This window comes from Astatotilapia calliptera, chromosome 16 (assembly GCF_964374335.1).
Source record: "Astatotilapia calliptera chromosome 16, fAstCal68.1, whole genome shotgun sequence".
NCBI classification, from domain to species: domain Eukaryota; kingdom Metazoa; phylum Chordata; class Actinopteri; order Cichliformes; family Cichlidae; genus Astatotilapia; species Astatotilapia calliptera.
This window is the reverse complement of record NC_137437.1, coordinates 12,580,982-12,604,263: the sequence shown is the minus strand read 5'-3', so window position 1 is coordinate 12,604,263 and position 23,282 is coordinate 12,580,982. Positions and strand designations below refer to the sequence as shown.

General features: G+C 42.9%; 1 protein-coding gene across 1 annotated transcript; it reads left to right on the top strand.

Annotated features, from left to right (window-relative positions):
- Positions 1–353: 353 nt before the first annotated feature.
- On the top strand, positions 354–21,758 carry sestd1 (SEC14 and spectrin domains 1). The gene is made up of 19 exons (XM_026144653.2): positions 354–638; positions 2,217–2,286; positions 2,417–2,525; positions 3,171–3,261; positions 3,382–3,495; positions 9,453–9,566; positions 9,694–9,788; positions 9,983–10,038; positions 11,968–12,039; positions 13,559–13,716; positions 15,961–16,083; positions 16,244–16,438; positions 16,599–16,713; positions 16,812–16,977; positions 17,704–17,785; positions 17,880–18,002; positions 19,489–19,680; positions 19,812–19,915; positions 20,785–21,758. Exons 2-19 carry the CDS (start codon positions 2,217–2,219, stop codon positions 21,056–21,058), a joined length of 2,253 nt encoding a protein of 750 aa, XP_026000438.1. The 5' UTR covers positions 354–638; the 3' UTR covers positions 21,059–21,758.
- Positions 21,759–23,282: the final 1,524 nt, after the last annotated feature.

The following is a 23,282-nucleotide window of genomic DNA, read 5'->3' as shown; positions in this document are numbered from 1 at the left end:
GTAAAATGAATACTGAGGAAATGGGGAAAATAAAACTTTACACACACACACACACACACACACACACACACACACACACACACACACACACACACACACACACACACACACACACACACACACACACACACACAACATATTTCCAATGTTTCTGAAAAAACCAAACGAAAAAAACAAGAGGGCAAAAGTGTGCAAATCGTGGTTGTAAATAAATGCTGATAAGTAATGCATAAGTAAACATTGGCTCCTCTATAAAATGTGGTGAGAAATTGTTCCTCCAGGCATTTATTTGGAAAGTCGTTTTCACCGGAAGTCGCGTTCTTCGATTTGGCTACACTGAGGCTGCGCACAACAGCCAGCTCCAACGCCTGCCTTGTGAGTGTGTGTTTGGAGTAGGACTGCAGCGGTGTTGAAAGCGTACTGTGAGCTCGTTGAGCTCCTCGGTGTTTTTCATGGAGAACAGATTCACTATCTGCTGATAAATCCGCCCGAGAGGACACAGAAGAGGAGGAGTAGGGAAGAGAGAGGAAGAAGGGAAAAACTGCAGAGGAGAAGAAGCGACAGAGGAGAAGAGGAGGGGGGACTAGGAGGAGGAAAAAATCGGGACAGGGAAAAATGCCGCAGATTTGACTGAAAAGGTAAGAAAACGTGCGGGATCGATAGCTGCTGTTGTGGATCCCGGAGCTGCCGAGGCTGGGCGGGTCGAGGTTTGCGGTGAAGGGGAGGTTACGGCTGCAGCAGCCGCAGTCTGCAGCTGTGAATGTAGGTCATTGTGTCTGTGGGCCGAGCCGAACCAAGCCGAGACACACCGAGCTGGGCCGGATAAGCTGCAGGAGGACGAAGGTGAAGCCCCATCAGCAGCAGCACCAGGAGGAGATAGACACAGACTGGTGCTGCAGGGACCAAATCATTTAATCTAACTAATACTACATCTGCTGCAAATAGCACAATGAACACCTTTGTGCCAAATCATAAATGTGACGCAAAGTTTAGCAGAGGAGTAGAACAGAAGATAGTGGAGCATGAGTTTATACTTTTTTTTTAAAAAAAAAGAGGTAAAAATGATAAAATATGTCATGACTGAAAGAATTTTGTTTTTCAAAATCTTCAACTAGTCAGAACTGTGTGATCATCAGATGTAATAAAGCAAGGACCCCACAGCTCTCCAGACACCAGATCGACATGACTCACTGTAAGGCCAAAAACAAGAATACTGCAAACACAAAGCTTTAATATAACTCCAAGTTAGAAGCTCGATAAAGTGCTGAGTGTCTGTGTGCCACATCACGTCAAGGTCACTATGTGAACTGCATGATTGCACTCAGCATGCCTGTGTAACTGAATAAATCCGAACACTACACTAAAATTAAAGGAGTTGCAATCCTGTGTTATGGCTTGCATGGGGGTGATTGCTGTGTCTCAAATTACAAGCAACAGAAAGCAGCTTAGATGGTAAGGAGCTAAATCTACAAAAACACTGAGATGGAATAAAAAAGGAATAGTTTGACATTTTTCTGTAGAGCCCACATTAAGTCCTCCAGCACTGCTGTAATTAACTGAAAAGCCCAGACTGTTCTTTAAAGGAGCACAGCCTTTAATAGGAGAGTGTGAGAAACAATGCAACAACTGTAGAAAGGGCGGGGGTTAAAAAAAATCACCACAGATGTTAAGTCGGCCGATAAGCTGACAGAAATGCAAACTGACTGATTTACTGGCTGACTGCTTGAACTGTGCTGACATGCCGATGAGGCGGGCAGTAAATCGCAGGCCGAGGCCGGAGCCAAGAATCTGAATCGGCCGGGAGAAGCGCCAGCTGAGAGAAAATCCGCACACGAAAATCACAGTGCTGCTTCGCTGATATTGCTCTGACACTTCGGAGCTGGACGCAGCTTTTTAGCAGCCACCCCCAGAGCTGTTTTTTATCACCTATGGCTGCTGTGCTCCTGCACTGACTTGCAAGGACGCTGTAAACTCGTTAGCTGCGGGATTTCTGTGTAGTTTGTGCACATTCTGGTCAAGCACCTCAGAGCTGTTAAAGTGTGAGCCTGTGGGCCAACATCTGATCGTGCAGGTTTGAAAACTGTGGTCTAGTGTTGGAGTTTATTGACTATCTCGTGTAACAGTGGGCCTCTTTTCCACTAACTCACACTGCTTTTAGCTTTAGAAAGGATACCTTAGACTTAAGGAGGAAAAACTGTCTGCATGTGTGTTTACAGATGTCTGCTGTCACGATGGAAGCGACCACCATCCTCCCCATTCTCAAGAAGAAGCTGGCCTTCTTGTCAGGTAAAACACTTGGATTTAAAAGAAAAGAAAATGAAATATCGACACCTGTTTCCTCAATCCTGTGGTCATCCCAGTTTGAGCTGTAATCTGATTCCTCCCCTCTCCCACCCGTCTGCCTGTCACTCTTTAGGGGGTAAAGACCGGCGCAGTGGTCTGATTCTGAACATCCCTCTCAGTTCAGATCAGACCAGCATGGAGGAGCTTAGCGCCACGCTGGACTACCTGCTTAGCATCCCAAGGTACACACAGAGACACGACTGAGGACAGTCTGGTGTGTGTCCCAGAGCAGTTGTGTCACCCAGAGACTGTTGGATTTCACTTTTAATGCTTTTAGACATGTTTGGGTTTTGGCTTGTCAGCGAGGAGCTGCTGGATTTGAACCCTGTGGCTCGAGTGTAGAAATCCAGCTTAAAGGATGATTCTAGTTTATTAAGTGTTACTATTTTTCAACTCGTCCTTTTTGAGCGTCCCCAGCACGATCTGACAGCTGTAATTCTTGGCAGCTCCACAGGTGATTCAGTCCCATTTTCCATATCTGGCCTCTTCAGCTCACGCTTCGTTTCTTCCAACACACGCTGGATGAGCTGTTTAAGCTCCTGTAGGTTGTTTATAGCTGACAAACTGGTATATAGATGGACTTGAAAGAGGAGCAGAAATATACCCGATGCTGGGAATGTGCGAAAAGCATATAAAACAAATAAAAAACAGTCTCAGGCTTTATTTTTGTTACCATTTGTACTTGTGAAGAAAACATAAAGTAGCCTCGGTAGCAGCAGCTTGGTGAGCTGGCTACCCAAATGATGCTCAAACAGGAAACTGTGTATGTAAATGATGGGGTGTGCGTGCGCTGTTGGTAACACACTCCCTCTCTTTGTCTGTGCCAGTGAGAAGTGTAAGGCTCGGGGTTTCACTGTTATCGTGGATGGACGGAAGTCTCAGTGGAACACCGTGAAGACTGTGGTGCTCATGTTGCAGGTAGAAACACATTTAGAGTCCCCGCAGGCACAATGCAGGCTTAAGCTGTGTTAATGCATTGGCTGCTATGGGTGTTCTTTAAAAAGCAGCGGGCTAATGATGGCGTTGATGCTGTTTCAGAATGTGATCCCACCTGAAGTGTCGTTGGTCTGCGTGGTGAAGCCAGATGAATTCTGGGATAAGAAGGTGACACACTTCTGCTTCTGGAAGGAGAAAGACCGTCTGGGCTTTGAGGTGAGTCTCTGAGCTGCTTCTGCTTCAGCTTGCAGCTAACTTTACACTTAAAACACGATCTCTCTCTGTGGGTTTGTGGATGTTGAAGATTTGTACCTCAAATGAAAACAAGTCATATTTTGCCTCACGTGAAGCTGTGATTTTCCCCATCTGGGGCCATTTTAAACAAATGGCCAGCGTGTGAGAAGCATTTCTTGTAAACCTCAGATTATTAGAGTGGGGTTTGGTTCCCTTCATCACTGCTCCAACTTTCCATGTTCCATATAACCTTAAGAAGAAACAGAGACTAACACTGTTCTTTTTTGCAGTATTATACATGTTTTGGTTTTGAGAAAGCTCTGGCTTTAGATTTCTGTCACACGTGGTGTAAACTCTTAGTTTCCATCTCCAGCCTGTCAAAAATCAGCTTGATTCCCACATGTAGACTTTTAAATTCACAAGCAGCTGCTTGCAAGAGAGGTAGTCCTTCCCCTAGCACTTGAGAGGGCCTAACAGCATATGGTGGCTGCTTTGTTTGCTTATTTTTACGCATGCAGTTGTTAAGTTTGCGTGTCGGGATACCTGCTTGTAGGGAAATAACATCTGCTTGCAATCATGTTTCATCATGCTCATCATTTTATGACGGAAATCCATGGCCACACATCGGCATCAGGGCAATAACTTACAAACTGTGCTCACGTCGGCTTCACTTTGTGCTTATGCTAAACTATAGAGGTGGTAGTGGGATACCTGTAAAACTTAACCTTGTTAGTACTGGTCATTATCAGCAGGCTGCTTGTGCTTTTTTTGGCGTCTCTCGCAGTGCAACGCTCTACCCTAAGTATAGCCCCACACAGCTGCGTGGCTCCAGACTCCTGTTACTGCGGCTGTGAGAAGTGGTTCTAATAAAAGCGCTATACAAATACAGGCCATTTACCAATATTGTATTTATTTTCTTTTCACTTTGTTTTGTGCTGACTCTTAAGTCAGTCACTTGTGCACTGGTTACTTCAGGGCCAGTTTATGCGAAATAATCAGTTTTACTATTCATCCTGGAAAATCTTTGGTTCCTACGATACTTGAAAGTAGAATGGGAGGCAGAGCCTTGAGGTTTCAGGCCCCTCTTCTGTGGAACCAGCTTCCAGTTTGGATTTGGGAGACAGACACCTTCTCTACTTTTCTTTAAGATTAGGTTTAAAACACTTCTTTTCGATAAAAGGATCATGTGGCCCTGAAATCCTCTCTTAGTAACTCTGCAGGAGGCTGAGACTAGAGCTGGGCGATATATCGAGTTTTTAAAACATATCGATATTTTTTTATACGAGATATAAGATGTGACAATATCCTTTATATCGATATAGTCTATGTTACGTTATAATTATAGTTGTGGAGCCGCAAGTTTGCCTCTCTTTCGTCCACTTTTGTCTCTACGCAACGTTACTCCGCCTCGCCTTCACTGAAGACAACTCCCCCTCCTCCCCCATCGCTTCACGTGCAGGCAGCGACAAGACGGACACGGCAAATCTCCGTTAACGAGTTACTGCGCATCGCCCCATGCGTGGGGCTGGACGGCGTCAACGTGCTAACGAGCTAAACATGCTAACGAGCTAACAGCGCTAACCCTAAAATCCTTTCATTCTCTCAAAAGTTGATAGCGCGCCTTATGTATGAATTCTGGTTGTGCTTGATGGCCGCGAACCGATTTTATGTGGTACACGGCGCTCAGCAATCTGTCAAAAATGTTTGAGTACGACTTTGGTCAGCTACGGAGCTGCACCGCTTGATAGATTGTCGGCGCATTACGGCTACCGAAGAGCTTCGCGGAGTGATACGTACTGTGCTTCAACGTAATATTACCGTACTGTGTGTGTATAAGGACCATAAATGGCACCTGTAAGAGACGTGGTTATGAAGCGGATTTCAAACTCCAGGCTATCAGTCACGCAGTAAAACTTGGAAATTGAGCTGCTGTGAAATCTGTCTGTCTTTGTTATTACGCTCAGCGTCTTTTAGTTTACATTTTGACTGCACAATTGTGAGCTCTTTGTTTAGCACAAAAACAACCTTGTTTTCTTTTATTTATGGAGCATGATTATTTAATGAATGCTCATAATTTAATTTTGAGTAATTTTTCATGTACATCTGTGCTGTATGTTAATAAAAGTGCCTGTGTGACATCTGGGACACAGCTTTGACTAAGAACTCTCTTTTTGTTCTTACTTTATGGCTTAAAAAAATATATATCGAGATATATATCTTATATCTCCATCCAGCTAAAAAATATCGAGATATGAATTTTGGGTCATATCGCCCAGCCCTAGCTGAGACTGCTGGGAGCTTCCCATGATGCACTGTTTCTTCTTCACTTTCTATGTATTTATACAACACTTTGTATTTAATCATTACTTAGTATTAAGCTCTGGCTCTCCCTTCCACAGTATGTCTTTTGTCTTGTCTTCTTCCCCTCACCCCCAACCAGTCACAGCAGGTGGCTGCACCTTGCTGAGTGTGGTTCTGCTGGAGGTTTCTTCCTGTTAAAAGGGAGTTTTTCCTTCCCACTATCACCAGGTGCTTGCTCAAAGGGGGTCGTGTAGTTGTTCGGGTTTTCTGTCTGTTATTGTATGGTCTTTATATTACAGTATAAAGCACTGTGGGGTTACTGTTGTTGTGATTTGGCATTATGTAAATAAAGTTGAATTGATTTCTTCTCAGTCACCAAAAGGTTGTTGGTGCAACTTTGTGTCCTCCCCGTCTTCAGACAAAAACAGTGCAACTGCCACACCTAAAGGATGAAATGGCTGCTTTTACGTGGAGGACTTGGACCAGTGTGAATGTCCCAGTTTTTCTCCAACATTGGAATGAACCAAACGATTTTTTTCATTCTCATTTTCTTTTCCTCTTGATTTTTGGTTTAAAACGCACACGTACCCTTCTGATCTTTGTTGTCACCCGATATCACGCACAGAGCAAGTACGCCAGTTATAACAACCTTAAGCATCGTTAACTGTCCTGAGTGCTGCTGGAAACCTGAGACAGGATCAATGGAGTGTGAGTGTGTTTGTGTGTCTGCCTCCTCCTCTATTACAACAGATGGTTTTACCGACAGAGATCAGTAGTCATTGTGACCCAGATTTCCACAGCCACGTTGGCTCCACGATTGTTACCATGGCAACCGGAGCAAGTTGGTTGATCTGTATCGACTTGATAGTTGTTAAATAAAGATAATCCGTCACAGCCAATGTTAAGGTGACTTTATTTTAGTAGTGAAATTGGAGCTTTTTTGGTTTTTGTTCTCAGGGCAAGAAATCTCCCTGGTGGTGCGTTTAAGGACATGTGAACATTTCAGAAGTCAGCTCATGAGCTAAATATTTAAAATAATATGGTCAAAAGAAAGAGAGCTGGTGGTCTCATGAATTACATCTGTCTCATTCAATGCACTGGAGTATTACCGCTCATACACAGACCATCATCACTGAGCTTGTGGCTGATTGCTGGTGGTCTTGCGGTTGCATAGCTAAACCTCTAATATATTTGTCACACTGTCATATCTCAATCAGTTATTTTTTGTCTTTTCTAAATGTATTAACAGTTGCTTCAAAGTTTAGATAAGTTTTAAGTATGCACTGGCATACCCAGCGGTTATTTATTTATTTATTTTTTTTCTGTAGTCGCTACAAGTTGCTGAATTTCATACATGCTGCGTTGTCACTGGTGGCCACATCTCTGCTGTGCACGCCCCTCTGCGCACACGCACACACAGTTGTTAGAGATTCCAGTGATGGTGCTGAAATGTTACTATTCCGAACTATGGAGTGTCTCTGAGGGTGACACAGCAGGGTGTGGGTTGTACAGCTGCTCAAACATCTGACCTCACATTTAAATAAACATGCAGACACACGCTAGCTGAGTCCAATTCGTCTGCCGGCATCTGTTGCAGTGACAACTGGAAGTTCGACTCAACGTCAGCTGTCTTAGCAGGTTTACTTACAAAGCAGCAATTAAAAAAGCAAACAAAACAAAAGGCACTTCATATTTGTTTGTTCTCTTTTAAAAACTACATTTCAGGAATGCTGAACGCGCCACCTTCAGATTTAGAAAGCCAAAAGAGAAGTTTATTGTGTTCCAAGCACTCCGCTTGGTTGATGGATCCAAACAATCAGCACTCAGTGCAGTGGCTTCTAAATGTCCTCTGAAAACAAGGACTAGTTATGCATGCCCTTCCTCAGACATACCTATGTCTCACAGGGCTTCTGAGACATGAACACACAGACTGGCTGCCTGGCATGTGGCAGAGATTGAAGAAACTGTGTTTAATCCACCAATCACTGATATCAGAGCCTCAAATTAGACAGACAAACATGATCTTAAATGTAAGGATTGTTTATTGGATTAGAATCCGTAGCAGCCAGTGACTGACATCTAGAATCCATGGACATCACCATATTCTGTGTTTCCTCCCTAAAGCTACTCTGCTGGGCCTTTGCTGCAGACGCATTCAGTCACTGCATGTTTGTGAGTCTTTCTGTGTTCAGTTTTGTATTTAATAACTGAAATGCACGCTCTGCTGGGCTGAAATCAGGTGACTGACTTTGCTGCTGAAAAAGTCTTGATTTCTTTGCATCGAGACACTCGACACTTGTTTTTTTGCTGTATGCTTTGGGTCATTATCGATTTACACAGTGAAGTACAGTCCCATCAGTTTTGCAGTATTTGTCTGAGCAGAGTCTTTAGCCCTGTACACTTCACAATTCATCGTGCCTCTCCTATCAACAGTCACATCATCAATAAACACATCTTCATCGGTTCAGGACTGTGCAGGTGTTATTTTTTCTTTCCTTTTCTTTTCTTCCAGTTTCAGGTTCATGCCAGAGGACTAATTGGGATTCTATGTATTAAAACCTGTAATTCCATGGAGTTAACGCAATGCTTTAATTAGTTGAATTCAAGCTGATATTCTGCACTTCAGTGACATGTTGTCACATGTTGTTTGATTGAAAATCCTCTGTGGTAGCAAAAAAATTTGTATTTGTCCAACAAATGATGGACTTGAATGTATACAGTTTATTGACATGCCCTACTTCAATCCAAATAAAATATCCTGGGTGGATGCTCATTCATGTCCCATGTAGCCTTACGTTATACATTTACACATTGATCCACATAAAAGCCACAACAAATCAATAGATAATCAACAAGTTGCCTTGGTGTCTTACCACTTAGCCATTAATGAAACTTTGAGATTCGGCTGATAGAAAGATATTTTATTCGTCGTTGTGTGTGCCTGTGTCTTTCTGAAGACTCTCTTCCAAGTCTGTAGCTTAGTTTCCCTGCTGGTTGTGTGGTTTCAAAATCCAAGACATATAAGAGTGTCTCGTGGTAAATGGATGCAGCACCATATGTAGCACCTAACAACCATCTTGAAATCGTCTGCCCTCAATGTTCCTTTTTCTCCTGTGCCTTTTTTATTTTTTTGTGCCTTTTTGTATTAGCTTGCAGGTACAATTGAGTGCGCCTCTATTTAGTTTTGTGGTGCGTGCGCGTTGCATATCGATGTGCAGATCACAGCTACAACTAGTACGGACAGATTTATAGTCACTGGAGGCCAGATTTGGGCCCTTGGGCCTTGAGTTTGATGCCTGCTGTTACATATATGTGATGAAGCTATGGACTAATTAGTAAATGCTTCTAACAAAAGGTAAGATTTCCAAAACATTAATAAAGCATTTCTTTTAAAAGGTCACACAAACTGTAAATCTGAAAGTAATATTGAGTGGCTTTATGATAGACTGTCTGTTCTGGCTGACTTAGATGTTCTGAAGTGTTCTGTAGTTTCGTGTTAGTTTCTATAGTCCAGGTTGACCTCTGTGTTACTTCTATATTGAAACCTACATGACATTTCTCAAAATAGCACACAGTGTGTTTAGTGTGTTTCTCCCTACTGATATGTGTTGCATGTTGGCATCTCTGCTTCCTGTCAGGTGATCCTGGTTTCAGCCAATAAGCTGACTCGTTACATTGAACCGTGTCAGCTGACGGATGATTTCGGAGGAAGTCTGGACTATGACCACAGCGACTGGCTCAACAAGAGACTGGTATCTATCTATTTATTTATTTATTTATTTTTTTATTTTTTTTATGCTTTCGAGGGATTTCTGTAACTTAAAATATTTGTTGCCATGGTAACCTGGCACCAGAACTGAGTGTTTGGCTTTGTTGCAGGTTTTTGAGAAGTTCACGAAGGAGTCTACGTCACTGCTGGACGAGCTGTCGATCATCAATGATGCTGATAAAAGCAGCTCAATGGACAAGGACAAGTAAGTATACACACACACACACACACACACACACACACACACACACACACACACACACACACACACACACACACACACACACACACACACACACACACACACACACACACACACACACGTACGTCTACAGTTTAAACTAAACTGAGGGCAGACGGGTGAAATCCAGAGCCGTGTGTCTTGTCTGTCCTCTGCAGATCTGCCGACTGTGCCCTCTTGCCATCGTTTGACCCTGAGACTGTCCTTCAGACTGGTAAATATACATTTTCTTTACTTTATCCTCTTTCAGGAACTAAGATAATGTAAATGTGATTGCATTTGTACTGCTGGACTAGCAGGTAAAATACATGCAACTCTCGATAGTAACAACACCCAGCGTGAGGAGGCATTCGACTTTTTTTAAGCCTCTTTAAATGATTCAGTGGATTGAAAGGTCAGTTTAGCGTTGACCTGAGGAGTGATTAAATACTCCTGATAAGATGAGCAGTGGTTTTGAAAATCAGGTAGTGGACATTTGTGAATGGAAAAATAATGTAGTGCATTCCTCTTTTCCCCATTGAGGTCCAACCTACTTCTTCACAAAGCACACAGTGATTTCTATGATAGCTCCTAAAGCACAACGATAAACTGTATCAAGCTTTCAGGTCAAGCAGGCGGCAGGAGGGGAGAGAATATCTCGATAATGAAGCACAGACATGATGGTTGACTGAACAATCATTCTGCTCTTCTTGCTGCAGAAACATACAATTCTAACACAGGAAAAATTAATAGAGCATGTTTAAATACATCAAATGTTGACTGGAGTGCTTTACAAAGACGTGACAACTACAGCTTGCCAAGAGCACAAACAGTCTGTCTGTGAGTATTTGGGCAGTGACACAATTTAAAGTAATTTTGCTTTTATAGACCACTGCAGCAGAATGATCATTTAGGAAGTCGAGGCATTTTGCATAATCTTTGCTACAGTGTGCTTGGGTGTGTGTGGGTGCTGCACACTGTGGAAATAAAAAAATAAACACAGATATTTCTTAAAGATTTCAAAGATGTCAGCCACGCTGGGTGCTCTAGTGGAGCTGTTTCTAAGGTTATTTGCTGATTAAAATCTGTATTTTAACTGGTAATGTTGAATGAAAAGTGCTGATTGATAAGGCAGGTGGGCGTTCCACTCCCACTCGAGACTCTATCCACTTGATTGAGTTCTTGGATTCTAGAAAGCGGTGGTTTCGCAGTTCAGTAACTACAGCGGAGGTATTAATGATTAGCCAGTCAGCACAACACACTTGGTTTCTGCAGTCCTGAGCCATGGGCACAAAACTGGAAGAACACACACAACCATTTTTCAAACAGTAAAGACACTATTTTTTTTTTTTCAGGTTATTTAATGCAAAAATAAATAATTTTGTACTCATAAATATACACAAATATATAACACAGGCTGTCAGCAGCAAAAAAGGCAGTGCTTGCTGACAAAAGAGTTCAGGACATCCTCAACATTCACCTCAGTATCGCTGTCATCGAACAGAAGCGATCTTCACTAATTCATCAACTCATATCGGACTGCTTTCACAAAGTTTTACGGCTTCCTCCGGAGTAAAGGGATGTGGACACATATCGATAGCTGGGTTAAACAGCAAACTGACAGCCTACACTTACTACGGATGAAGGGCAGCCAGAGTTGTTTGTCCTACAGTGGCTACTGTAGCTCGGATTATGCATTCGAATTGGGAGCGGAAAGAAAACAGGACTCAGCAATCTGCGATTTATTGAGATTTACTGGTGAGATTTTACTCACTGTACCTTTAAACAAAGCAAGCTGTGTGGTTTTTGTTTTGATTTCATCGTTGCATTTACAAGGAATGTTTTTAAATTGTATTTTTTAAACATGTTTTCCCCATTGCAAGTTTGCTACCATCAAAATCTAAAGAACACACTGAAAACACAGGAAGGATGGATGTGTTGACTGTACAGAGGGGCCTATGATTGTGTGTGTGTGTGTGCGTCTTGGGCTGAGGTGAAAGGAGTCTTTGTTTGTAGTACCACCCTCCTCCCTCCACCAGATCCTTTCGTAATTTAGCAACATTTACACAAGCATTGACTCATTATTGCTTCTGATGCTTTTTTTACCACCTTTTTAAATCTCAACTCTCCTCTCTCTCTCTGTCTCTGTGTGTGTCTGCTGAAGGTCATGAGTTGCTGTCGGAGCTGCAGCAGCGACGTTTCAACGGCTCAGAGGGAGGAGGAGGAGGACAGGGAGGTGAGCAAGCAGCTGTCAGTCACCCAAATGTCGCTGTGCTGGCTCAGCTCAGACAGAAGGGTGATGCACAGATTAATTAAGAGGTGTCCTTTGTTTTCTCTGGAGTTTGGCGCATGAATGCAGCCATTCATTTCCTGGAGAGTACTATGCACTGTGTACAGTACAGTGTGACGCAGTGTAAGTGGATGCTGTGTTGGCTACTGGAGTTCTGTGTAACATTGTTTAAGAACTAAGAAACATCACAGCTGAGGCCTCAGCATCCACTAATTCAGTTCATGCTGATCTGCTTCTACTGTGGTATGTCTTCAAGAAGCTGCACATGTAGAATCATCACAAAATGCTGTGAGGTAAATGCAGTATAGCATCGTCAGGCCTGATGGGACTAAACCTTGCACTGGCAGAGAGCCAGAAAAGTTGCTATGGAAGTATAACCATGGAAATGAAAGTAAATTTAGATGGAGCCCTTCTAAACTCTGACTAAGCTTAAAGTTTATCAGTCTCTCACATCACTGTGGAAGAATTCTAGCCCATTGTGTTTTTTTGTTTTTTTTACACCATTGCTTCAGTTTTTTGGATTTGGAGCATTTGTTGATGCACAGCTCTCTTAAAATCCCAGCTTTTCAAGCCGGATGAGCTCTGGATCTTGGATTCTTTTCTTTTTCAGTCATTCTGTTGTGGATTTGCTCCTGTGCTTGGGATCATTGTCCTGCTGCATAATCCACATTTGACTAGAATAATTTGTATGCAGAGGGGTTCATGAACAATTCAGTGACTGCAAGCTGCCCAGGTCCTGTGGCTGCAAAACCAGCCCAAATCATCACTCCTCCATCACTGTGTTTGAAAGTTGGTAAGAGGAGTTTGATTTTCACCAAATGTGGTGCTGCGCGTTACAGCCAAACATCTCCACTGTGGTGTCGTTTGTTTGTCCAAAGAGCATTGTTCCAGAAGTGTTGTGGTTTGTTCAGATGCAGCTTTTCAAACCGTTGTGCTGCTATGCTTTTTTTTTTTTTTTTTTTTTTTGAGGCTTTCGCCAACCCTTCAACACAAACCATACTTGTAAAGTCTTTTCTAATTGCACTGTCATGAACTTATGAGATGCCACTTTTGAGGGTTTTTTCCCCTGAATATATTACATGGTCAGACTTTAGAGTGAATTTGCTGGGACATCTATTCCTGGGAAGTTTGAGACATTTTATTAAAAACAACTGAATGTTCCAGTGCAGCAAACGTCCCAAACTACTTCTTTAGAGAGGTGATCACACTTGCAGATGATCAGTTTAGTTTATTTCCTCAATCCACCTTAGCTCAGTTTTCCTATTGTGAATTAATCATTAAAGTTTAGAGAAACAGTGATAAAGTTTTATTTGAACAGTTCATTTTATAGTGCCGGGGTATCCTACACGAGAGAGCTGATATTTCAGTTTCCTGATGAGGAACCACTGTCAGCACGTTTTGTAAGAGTAGATGTGAAATGCTAAAATCCCACAGACCTTCTTCCTGACCTCTCTCTGAACTTCAGGTCCAGCCTGGTGTCCAATGGAAGAGGAGCTGCTGGCTCAGCCTCAGGTGATGAAGCTGCTGGACTCCCTCAGAGAGCAGTACACCAGATACCAGGAGCTCTGCAGGCAGCGAAACAAACGCACCCAGCTTGATGAGATCCACGCCAAAGTCATGCAGGTAACGCGCACACATGCATCGAGTGTCCATCTCAATATATTTCAGTTTCATGTGCAAACACTGCTGCGTTTCATCCTTTTTAGCAACTTTTATTTTTGACCCTTGGTGTCAGTGAGCTGCCTCACTGCTCAGCAGCACTTGAGGGCGAGATGAAGTAAACTCGCTTGTTTGTGGAGTTCTTTCAGCTGCAGGGGCTGATGGTTAACACCAGTGTCTTGGAGATGAGCCTAGGGTTACCATAGTAACTGAAAAATATCGGTCACTAGCTCGGAGGATTTGAGGTAGTTGTGGAAAGTTGGCCTAGATCTTGATCAAACTGTTCATGTGTGTGCCCAAGCTCTTCAAGGCATCACTGACCTGATAAATACAATCAAGTTATGATCCTGACACACACACACACACGCACACACACACACACGCACGCACGCACGCACGCACGCACGCACGCACGCACGCACGCACGCACGCACACACACACACACCTGGATAAGTGGTTACTGTGCTGTATAAATACAAGCACACAGACAGCCTTCATACTGATAGCTGTTTTTAGATTATTGAGTAAAATGATGATCATGCAAATACTGCTTTCCAGGGAAACCTTACACACATTTCAGACCCATCACCAATTCTGCACATGAAGCCCGCTTTCTTGATGTGATGTCACAGGTGTTGGCATCCTGGTTTTTCCTTGTATTTAAAACTCACTACATGAACAGGCAGACTGGGTTTAGAGTTTGTGAGAAGGAAACATTTACCAGACAGAGGTAAATGCTTCCTTTTTAAAGAAAACGTAGGTTTTGTTGTGGAAAAAGGGGGGAAAAAGAAAAAGTGTGGCTCCACTCTTTGATGTTGACAAGGAGAAATCCTTTTTAATTGCTTACACATTGGTTTACTTTACACTGATCATTCTAATTTAATTCTCAAGCATGTGATGATCTATACTGATATCACGTCTGGCAGCAGTAGGTTCAAAGATCCTGCTGGTCACTCTGCTGCTCTGAGATGCACCAAGGTTCCTGTTGGAGAGTGAAATGATCCAGAAGTGCATGCAATCCAGATGCTTGAGTGGCTCTACTACCTAGGCCGTTTGAGTACAGTAAACTCATTGCCATGGTCAAGAAACCAGTTTGAGATGATTTGAGCTTTGTTACATAGTTGGCAGGAAAGAGATGGATATATATACAGTTAGGCTGTGGCGTTTAAACGATGCTCTGTTTGATGTAATGGGCCTAAAGTGTGGCAAGAAAATCCCACACCATTAAACCATCAGCAACAGCCAGCATTTTTAATACAATGCTGCTTTCCTGTTGTTTATGCCAAATTCTGACCCTATCATCTGAATGTGACAGAAGACAAGGCAAAGTTTTTCCGGTCTTCTCTTTCTGATTTTGTGAGCAGCTGTGAACTGTAGCCTCAGCCTCTGCCTTTGGCTGACAGGAGTGGTACCCAGTGTGGTCTTCTGCTGCTATAACCCATCTGCTTCAATGTTTTATTACGTTCAGAGATGCTCTTCTGCATACCTTGATTATAACAAGAGGTTATTTGAGTTACTGTAGCCTATTTTAACCCAGAGAACTGCTGCTGACTGGATGTTTTTTCGTTTTTGGGCCATTCTCTGTAAACCCCAGAGATGGTTTTGTGGGGGGAAATCCCAGCAGATCAGCAGTTTCTGAAATGCTCAGACCAACCTGTCTGGCATCAACAACCAAGCAACGCTCAAAGTCTTCAACGTTCTCATTCTGATGCTCACCTTGATCACATTTACAGGCCTAAACACATGGAGTTGCTTCCATGTTATTGGCTGTTGATTTGTATTCAGTGTGCCTAATGTAGTGGCCCATATGAGGAAAGACTTTATTTTTATTTATTTTATTAACATCACGTTATTAAGGAGTGTAGTTAATGTAGTCAGATTCTTTAAGCACTGGGCTTTGCTGTGGTTTCCCTTAAGTTCTTTCAAATTCTCCTTCATGCATTATCGACCTCGCGTTGAAGTTGTTGACAGTTTCATTGCTTTTTAACTTGAAGCATTAAAGAAAATGGTAATAAAAACAGCCAAATTCAGCACAGATGCTTCAGTTTCAGTGTACTGGCTCTGCGTGAGATGTCAACCAAATGTACATGTTTCCTTACATTTTTATGGTCACCATTTTTCAAGTTTGCCGGCTTGCGAAGGTACCCAGAGTAGATTGTCCTCCTGACTCTGTAGGAGATCATGTATTTTGTGTTTCTCTCTTCCAGGTGGTCACCTGGCTGCAGGGTCCGGGTTCAGAGCTGCTGAAGACTCAGCAAACGATCGGGGACTCGATTCGATCAGCTCAGGCTCTGCAACAAAGACACGAGGAGATCGAGAGCCAGCACAGTGTAACGAAACACACACATCATGATCAGATACATGTGATTTGAACAATCTGATGAGTCGGCTGCTGTTTTTAGTTTCCCTGTTAAAAGATCACAGAAACTCGCTTTTGGTGTTTGAGGACTGTGAGGCACGAGCTAATTCTGTCTCTCGCTGTGTGTACAGGAGTGGTTTGCTGTTTATGTGGAGTTGAACCAGCAGATTGCTGCCTTGCTCAGCACCGGAGAGGAGGAGGAAGTGGCCGAGCTGAAGGCACTGCAGCAGCAGCTGAGCGACGTCTGCTACCGCCAGGCGGCTCAGCTGGAGAGCCGACAGAACGTCCTGCAGGCAGCACAGGGCTTTCACAGCACCACGCAGGAGGTAAAGCACAGTCTTAGCACTGCTAGGCTATTAGCCTAGCTCGACAGCAGAAATCTACTCTAACCTGTAATGTTGTCTTGCTGTTATCCAGGATGGGTAGACCTGTGAAAATGCTAATGACTTCTTCAGACTGATCCAGGTTTGTTTTCTGTCTCTGCAGTTGTCTCAGCAGTTGGACGGTCTGCTGGGCATGCTCTGCGCTGATGTGGCTCCAGCTGATGGAGCGGCTATTCAACAAAACCTCAAACTGCTGGAGGAGAAGCTGCAAACCGTTGGTTTGTACCCAGAACAATCAATCCCCTTATTTTCCGTCAGGATAATTAATGGTTTTCATGAAGGTGCTCCGTCACATTAACCATCTCCTCCAATGCAGAGGCAGGTCTTACCTCGCTGCGACAGAAGGGGGCGTTGTTGCTGGAGCAGACGTGCAGCCAGCCGTCCTGGCCTCTGGAGGAAACGGAGAGTCCAACCACAGAACAGCAGGACAGCGTTCAACACATCCAGTCTGTGATGGAGGACATGCAGCTTCGCAAGCAGAGGTTACTTTTGTCTTGTTTTGCTACAGGGAGGGGTGAGTGAGGGTTTTTGGGGGGCTTTTTTGCCAAGAAGGAAGCTGTATTTAACTCCCCACTTGAAGCTAGAGTCAAAAACTGCCTGTTCCCACTCCTAACAGGATAAAAACCAAAGCCGATATCTGAAGTCCCCGATCCTGATTGTGATTCTCTCAGATCTCACTCATGCGATAATCCTCAAAAAATGAGTGAATAAAGCTTAATGGCTAAGGAAAAACAAAGAGTTGTTTGCTTCTGTGCAAAATGCAGGTGGATATTTAAAACAAATACTGCTGTCCTTTTATTTATAATTTAACAAGGCTAATATCATGTTTTTTAAAAATTCCAGAAATATCAAATGTTTTACACAGTGAACTTTCCAGTTTTGGGCTTCATCTACATTCTGGGTTTTCTCATTTACACCCACAAAAAAAGGGAACTGTTCAAATATTAAACTTTTCTCTTCCCTGTCCTCTGGCTCCACCTTCAGGACAAACTTTGTATTGCCGCTCCATTAATGGTTCAGATTCTGAGGTATGTGGTTTGTTTGTGGTAGTGGCAGCGGTTTACACAATTACCTAACAAGCAAACCCCCCCAGGAGATTAGACACAGTTCCCTGTGGTGTTGTGTCAGCAAGAGCATGTGGTGTGAAAATCTGTTCTGCTGTTTGTTTTCCAGACTTGAAGGCATATTTAACTGTGTGTGTGTTGCAGATGTGAGGACATGGTGGACGTAAGGAGGCTGAAGATGCTACAGATGGTCCAACTGTTTAAATGTGAAGAAGACGCTTTGCAGGTGAGGAATGCAACACAAAACGCAACAAAACACACACACATATGTGGATTTCATGTGTTTATGTTATGATTAATTTGTGCATGCATCTGGTTAGGCAGTGGAGTGGCTCAGTGAGTTGTTGGACGCCTTGTTGAAGACTCACGTCAGACTGGGAGACGACTCTCAGGAGACCAGGACCATGCTGGACAAACACAGGAAGTTTGTGGATGTCGCTCAGGTGAGACGCTTCACTTGATCTTTAGCTAACATAAAAAATCCAGCTGATGTACCTAAACATCAGCATGACAGTGCTCATAACGTTTTTGCCTTATTCCTCATGTCTTAGTGTTTTGTGTGTTTTTCACACTTAAATGTTGGAAACCATCAAACAAATTTAAATATTAGACAGAGACGACCCTGATTACTGCCAGAGCTGCTGAATCAAGCCACAATCTAAAGAAACAGTTTGGAAAAGGTTACAAAGTCATTTCTTTTTTTCCTTCTTTTTTTTTTGCCTGTCCCATTTGGTTCTTTAGCCGTCACAGACCGTCCACTGGACGCAGTTAACGTGTCCACCCTCAAGTCCCTATATATATGTGTTATGAGAGTGTGAGTAATGTGGATGTCTAAGTTGTGGAATAAAATTGAGGCACAGGCAGCCAGAAGGGGACGGGGGGGGGGGGGGGGATGCCTCCCCTGCACCCTGGTGACACACCCGCACCCCAAGGCCCTACTTGTGTGGGTGGGTGTGTTGGGGCGGGAAGAGGGAGGCAAAGTCATTTTTAAGGCTTTGGGTACTCCAGTGAACCACAGTGAGAGCCATTGTCCACAAATCGTGAAAACTTGAAGCAGTGGCAAACCTTTTATGAATGGCCTGTTGACCAAATTTACTCCAAGTGTGCAGCGACCACTCATCCAGGAGCTGACACAAGAACACAGAACAACATATCTAAAGAACTGCAGGCCTCACTTGCCTCCGTTAAGGGCAGAGTTCATGCTTTAACAATGAGAGAGACTGAAGACTGACCAAAAGAACTCAAAGGTTCGTCGCACAATTGTCAAAAAATATCTTAATGATCCCCAAACTTTTGAGAAAATATTCTGTAGACTGACAAAAGTTTAACTTTTTGTGAGGTTTGAGTCCTTTTACATCTGGAGTGGAACTAACACACCATTTAATAAAACAAACATACCAACAGTCAAACCTAGTGGTAGTAGTTTGATGGTCTGTGGTTGCTTTGTTGCTTCAGGACAAGCTCAAGCACACCTGGATTATCTAGAAGGAACATGATCTGAAACACAACAGCAAGTCCAAAACACGAAAAACAAAATGATTCTTTTGGAGTTGCCTAGTCAAGTCTGGACTTCAATTCAAGATGAGATGCTTTAGTATGACCTTAATAGGCACTCAAACTCTCCAAGTAGCTGAAAATTGAAACATTTTGCAAAGAAGCCATACTAAATTAGTTTCATCTCGCTGGAAGAGTGTCCAAACCAGTTTCATGGAAATCTATTTGCTAGTTTAAGGCTGGCTACTCAAAACCAAAACTGTGAAGCTAATGATGCCGAAGGATCACAAATGTCGTTCGGGTTTCATCATCCAGGTGCCGTTTCTGTCTGAATGTCTGCACAAAATGAAGTGCAGTCAGTCTAACAGATTATATTTAAATATTAATATTTGATGTTATTGAACTGAATATGTTTCTGTCTTCTTGTTCCTTCAGAGCACCTACGATTATGGCCGCCAACTGCTGCAGGCCACCGTCGTCCTCTGCCAGTCTCTGCGCTGTACGACGCGCTCGTCTGGAGACACTCTGCCTCGCCTCAACAGAGTCTGGAAACAGTTCAGCGTCAGCGCCGAGGAGCGACAGCAGAGACTGGAGCTGGCTCTCAACTTCCACACTGCCGCTGAGAGGGTGAGAAAAACACTTTTAAACTGTCAGATGTTACATCAGTGTCGAGTCTGGACGCGTCAGCATGCCATTATTGACTAAAAATAAGCCACACGGTTATTTAAAGTCTAAATTGTATGTTTACTATGGTCCAGGTGTTACAGCAGGAACGTGTGGAGGCGGAGTCTTTAGATGAAGTCGACTCTTTGGGCAAAACTCTGCTGGACAGACTGACCATGCCGGTGATCTTCCCTGATGGGTACGTACACATTCATTTGATGTACCTGAATTATGACTTTATATGTTTAATGCTATCCTAAATCATGCAAACACTTATTTGGCTATTTAGAGCCACATGAATTCACTTTGCTTTTGTTACCAGTAATTACTGGCATAAACCTAACATAAAGAGCCAGTTATCAACACAGAAATGTAATAAACTACCTCATGGCTTACAGGTGTCATGTCGCAGCAAGGTCCTCTGAAACATGCCTGCATTATCAAACCTGATGAGTTCAGTTTTCAGTTAAATTCTGTTTTATTTATATAGGACCAAATCACAACTGCAGTCAGCTGAAGGCTCTTTATATTGTAAGGTAAAGACTTTAAAATAATACAGAGAAAACCCCAACAATCAAACAACACCCTTTGAGCAAGCACTTAGCAACAGTGGGAAGGACAAACTCCCTTTTAACAGGAAGAAACAGGGTCAGAGAGGGGTGGCCATCTCACACAATCAGCTGGGGATGAGGGAGGAGAGGATAAAACACAGACTGTGGAAGAGAGCCACAGATTAATAATTACTAATGATTAAAAGAGCAGTGCTGATTTCGCATGAAAGCTGAAGGCTCTGCCTCCCATTCTACTTTTAGATATCTTAAGAACCACAAGTGAGCCTGCAGTCTGAGAGTGAAGTCCTCTGTTGTGGTGATATGGTACTATAAGGTTTTTAAGATGAGATGGGGTCTGGTTATTCAAGACCGTGTGTGCGAGGAGAAGGATTATAAATTTGATTCTGAATTTAACTGGGAGCCATTGAAGAGAAGCCGATATGGGATGCTCTCTATTTCTAGTCCCTGTCAGTAATGGTGTAAAAGCAACTCATAATCAGGGTTCTTGTGATTTCAGGAGCGAGCAGTTCTTTGGGAGTCCCACTGACACGGCGGCAGCAGCAGAGGGTGTCAGAGAGCGCCTCCTGTTGGTGGAAGAGCGGCGGCTGCAACTGCAGGAGGCGAGGCTGCACAATGATGGGGATGAGAGGGAGGAAGAAGTGTTGAATGGGCAAGATGCAAGACTAGATGTAATTGGAGAAGAACTTAGTGAGAAAGAAGACCAAGATGAAGAGGAGGAGGATGTAGGGCAGCAGGATGAAGATTTGGAGAGGGCTACACAGGATTGCTAATGGATCGCTGACGATGTTAAACCAAGCAGCCTTAATGAAGCCTGTCAGCGAAGGGCTGCTGATTTCTACAGACCTCTCATGTTCTCGCCTAGGGCAGGATCGCCTTCTGTCGGCTGCTTCTCTTACTGCAGCGGCTTTTCCCTACATTAAGACTACACTGCACCATCAGCATCACTGCGCATAACACTTCCTGCAAGAGGATAAACATGTTGGACACCTTTCCTCCATCTGGTTCTGGAAGATCAGGCATAACAAATGTAAAATACTGGAATTGTTTACTGGAATGTCTCCTTTGATGATAATCAACTGTAAAATAATCCATTTCAGGTGAGAATAGTCCCAGCTTGTATCTAACTGCTTCCTCCTCCTCAATCCCTACAGTAGACAGAGCTTCTATGGTGCTTCCTGTTGGTCTCATTCCTGCATCAACAGTCCTGATACTTTAGTACAAACAGGCTGGAAAAAAAGCTTCTGTCCAGCTTTCTGGAACTCGAGGAAATGTTTAAAGTTCAAAAAGGCATCAGGAACAAATTTCATTCGGTGTAAAGTAAAAGGTTTGTACTCGTTGGAATTTGTTCTAAAGTCTGCCTGAAGTTTAAAATTTTCTCTATATTAATCACCTTATTCCTAGCCTCATGTTAGCGGCGTGCTACACATGTCATTCCTTTTTTCCAGCAATAAAAACTCTTATAATAATGAATAATTCAGGAATACAGCCTGTTACACCTTAAACAGTAGATCATATATAGAATAAGGACACCTGCCTTCTGCTACCAAGGGTTCACAGAAAGTGGCATCAGAGTAGTAAACTGCATTAACTAATACTCAGATAAATTATGCTAAGTGAAAATGGCGTTTAGGCTCTTATTTGGATGAACTTCTTTCTGCTTTAACATAAAAAAAGCAAAAGTCCAACTTTATTTTCTTGGACACAGGAAAAAACAACTTTGACCTGCAAGAGCAGGGCTTCACAGACAGAGGTTAGCATTAGCATAGCAGAGCTTTTCAGAGGCTTCATTCTATGTTACATGAGCCACTTTGTAGATGGCAGAGCTGTGTTCCTGCAAATATCTTAGTAAAGGTAAACATGTACTAAAGGACTGACTTAAGTAACCAGCAAACTTTGCATCTGTAGTTTAAACAAAGTAACATGGGAGTAGGAAAAGGTGTCTATGATTCAGCTTCTAGGAGGCCATTTTTTCATCAAGACACACCATCAGGTACTGTTTTAAAGATCATGAATGTGCATACTTTTTTCAGTTTCTGGATGAGCGGCTACCATTATTTTGTGCTAATGAGTTTTAACTCAACAGTGAAGGCAGAGACTGTTTGACGTGGCTAGCTTTAGTGTGGCTGAGTCAGCAGTTCTCACACTGCTTTGTACAAATGAGTGGGTGTAGTTTCTTTTTCAAGTGATCCCATTTTCCTGTACGTGAGTCATGATCCAGGATAAGGAGATGGATCACTCTGACCATAGCTGGGGTCGAGCAGTGTGTGTGACTACAGCGGTTAGTGTGATGTAATAAAGTATATCAAATGTAAATGTCAGATTATTCATTTATTACAGTTTTATATTGATCATGGACTGACATGCTATATCCAGATATATATTTAGGGTTTGGCTGTTAGAACACTGCCCCCTGTTTTGTTTTTGTTTTTTTCTTTTAAAAACATTTCAAAATATTGTTTTTGTATTCTTTTTAAACTCTTGTGGAGGAGGGGTTTTGGGCCTTCATATCTGTAGTTACACATTCGAACAAATAAATGTGCATAAAGGAGAGCGATTTCTTTTTCATTTCAGTTGGACTTTAACTTTTTCCCGTTGATGCAGTCTCTGGGACGTCATCCATCACTGTTGTAACATTGTGTTCATGACTCTTACGTCTGTCAAGGACTTGAAACGTTAAACTTCCTATCATAGTGGAAATCAGACCATGTGCTGTTCACTCAGAGGCCAGTATCTGGTTGTCATTAGCCAACGTAGCAACATCCCAAAAGGACGGATTCTTTTTTTTTTTTTCCCCTGACATTTTTCAAGCAAACCTCTCAGTAACTGGTTGGTGTTTGACCAATAATTGCTGCTGTAAGTGTAATTGCTATATGCTTTGTTCCTTCTGTCTATTCACATGTACCATGACATCAATACAGCATCCTTCTCTAAATAAAGCTTTTGAACTTCATGGATTTGTCGCTTTCATGATGACAATTTTGTATCAAACAGCAA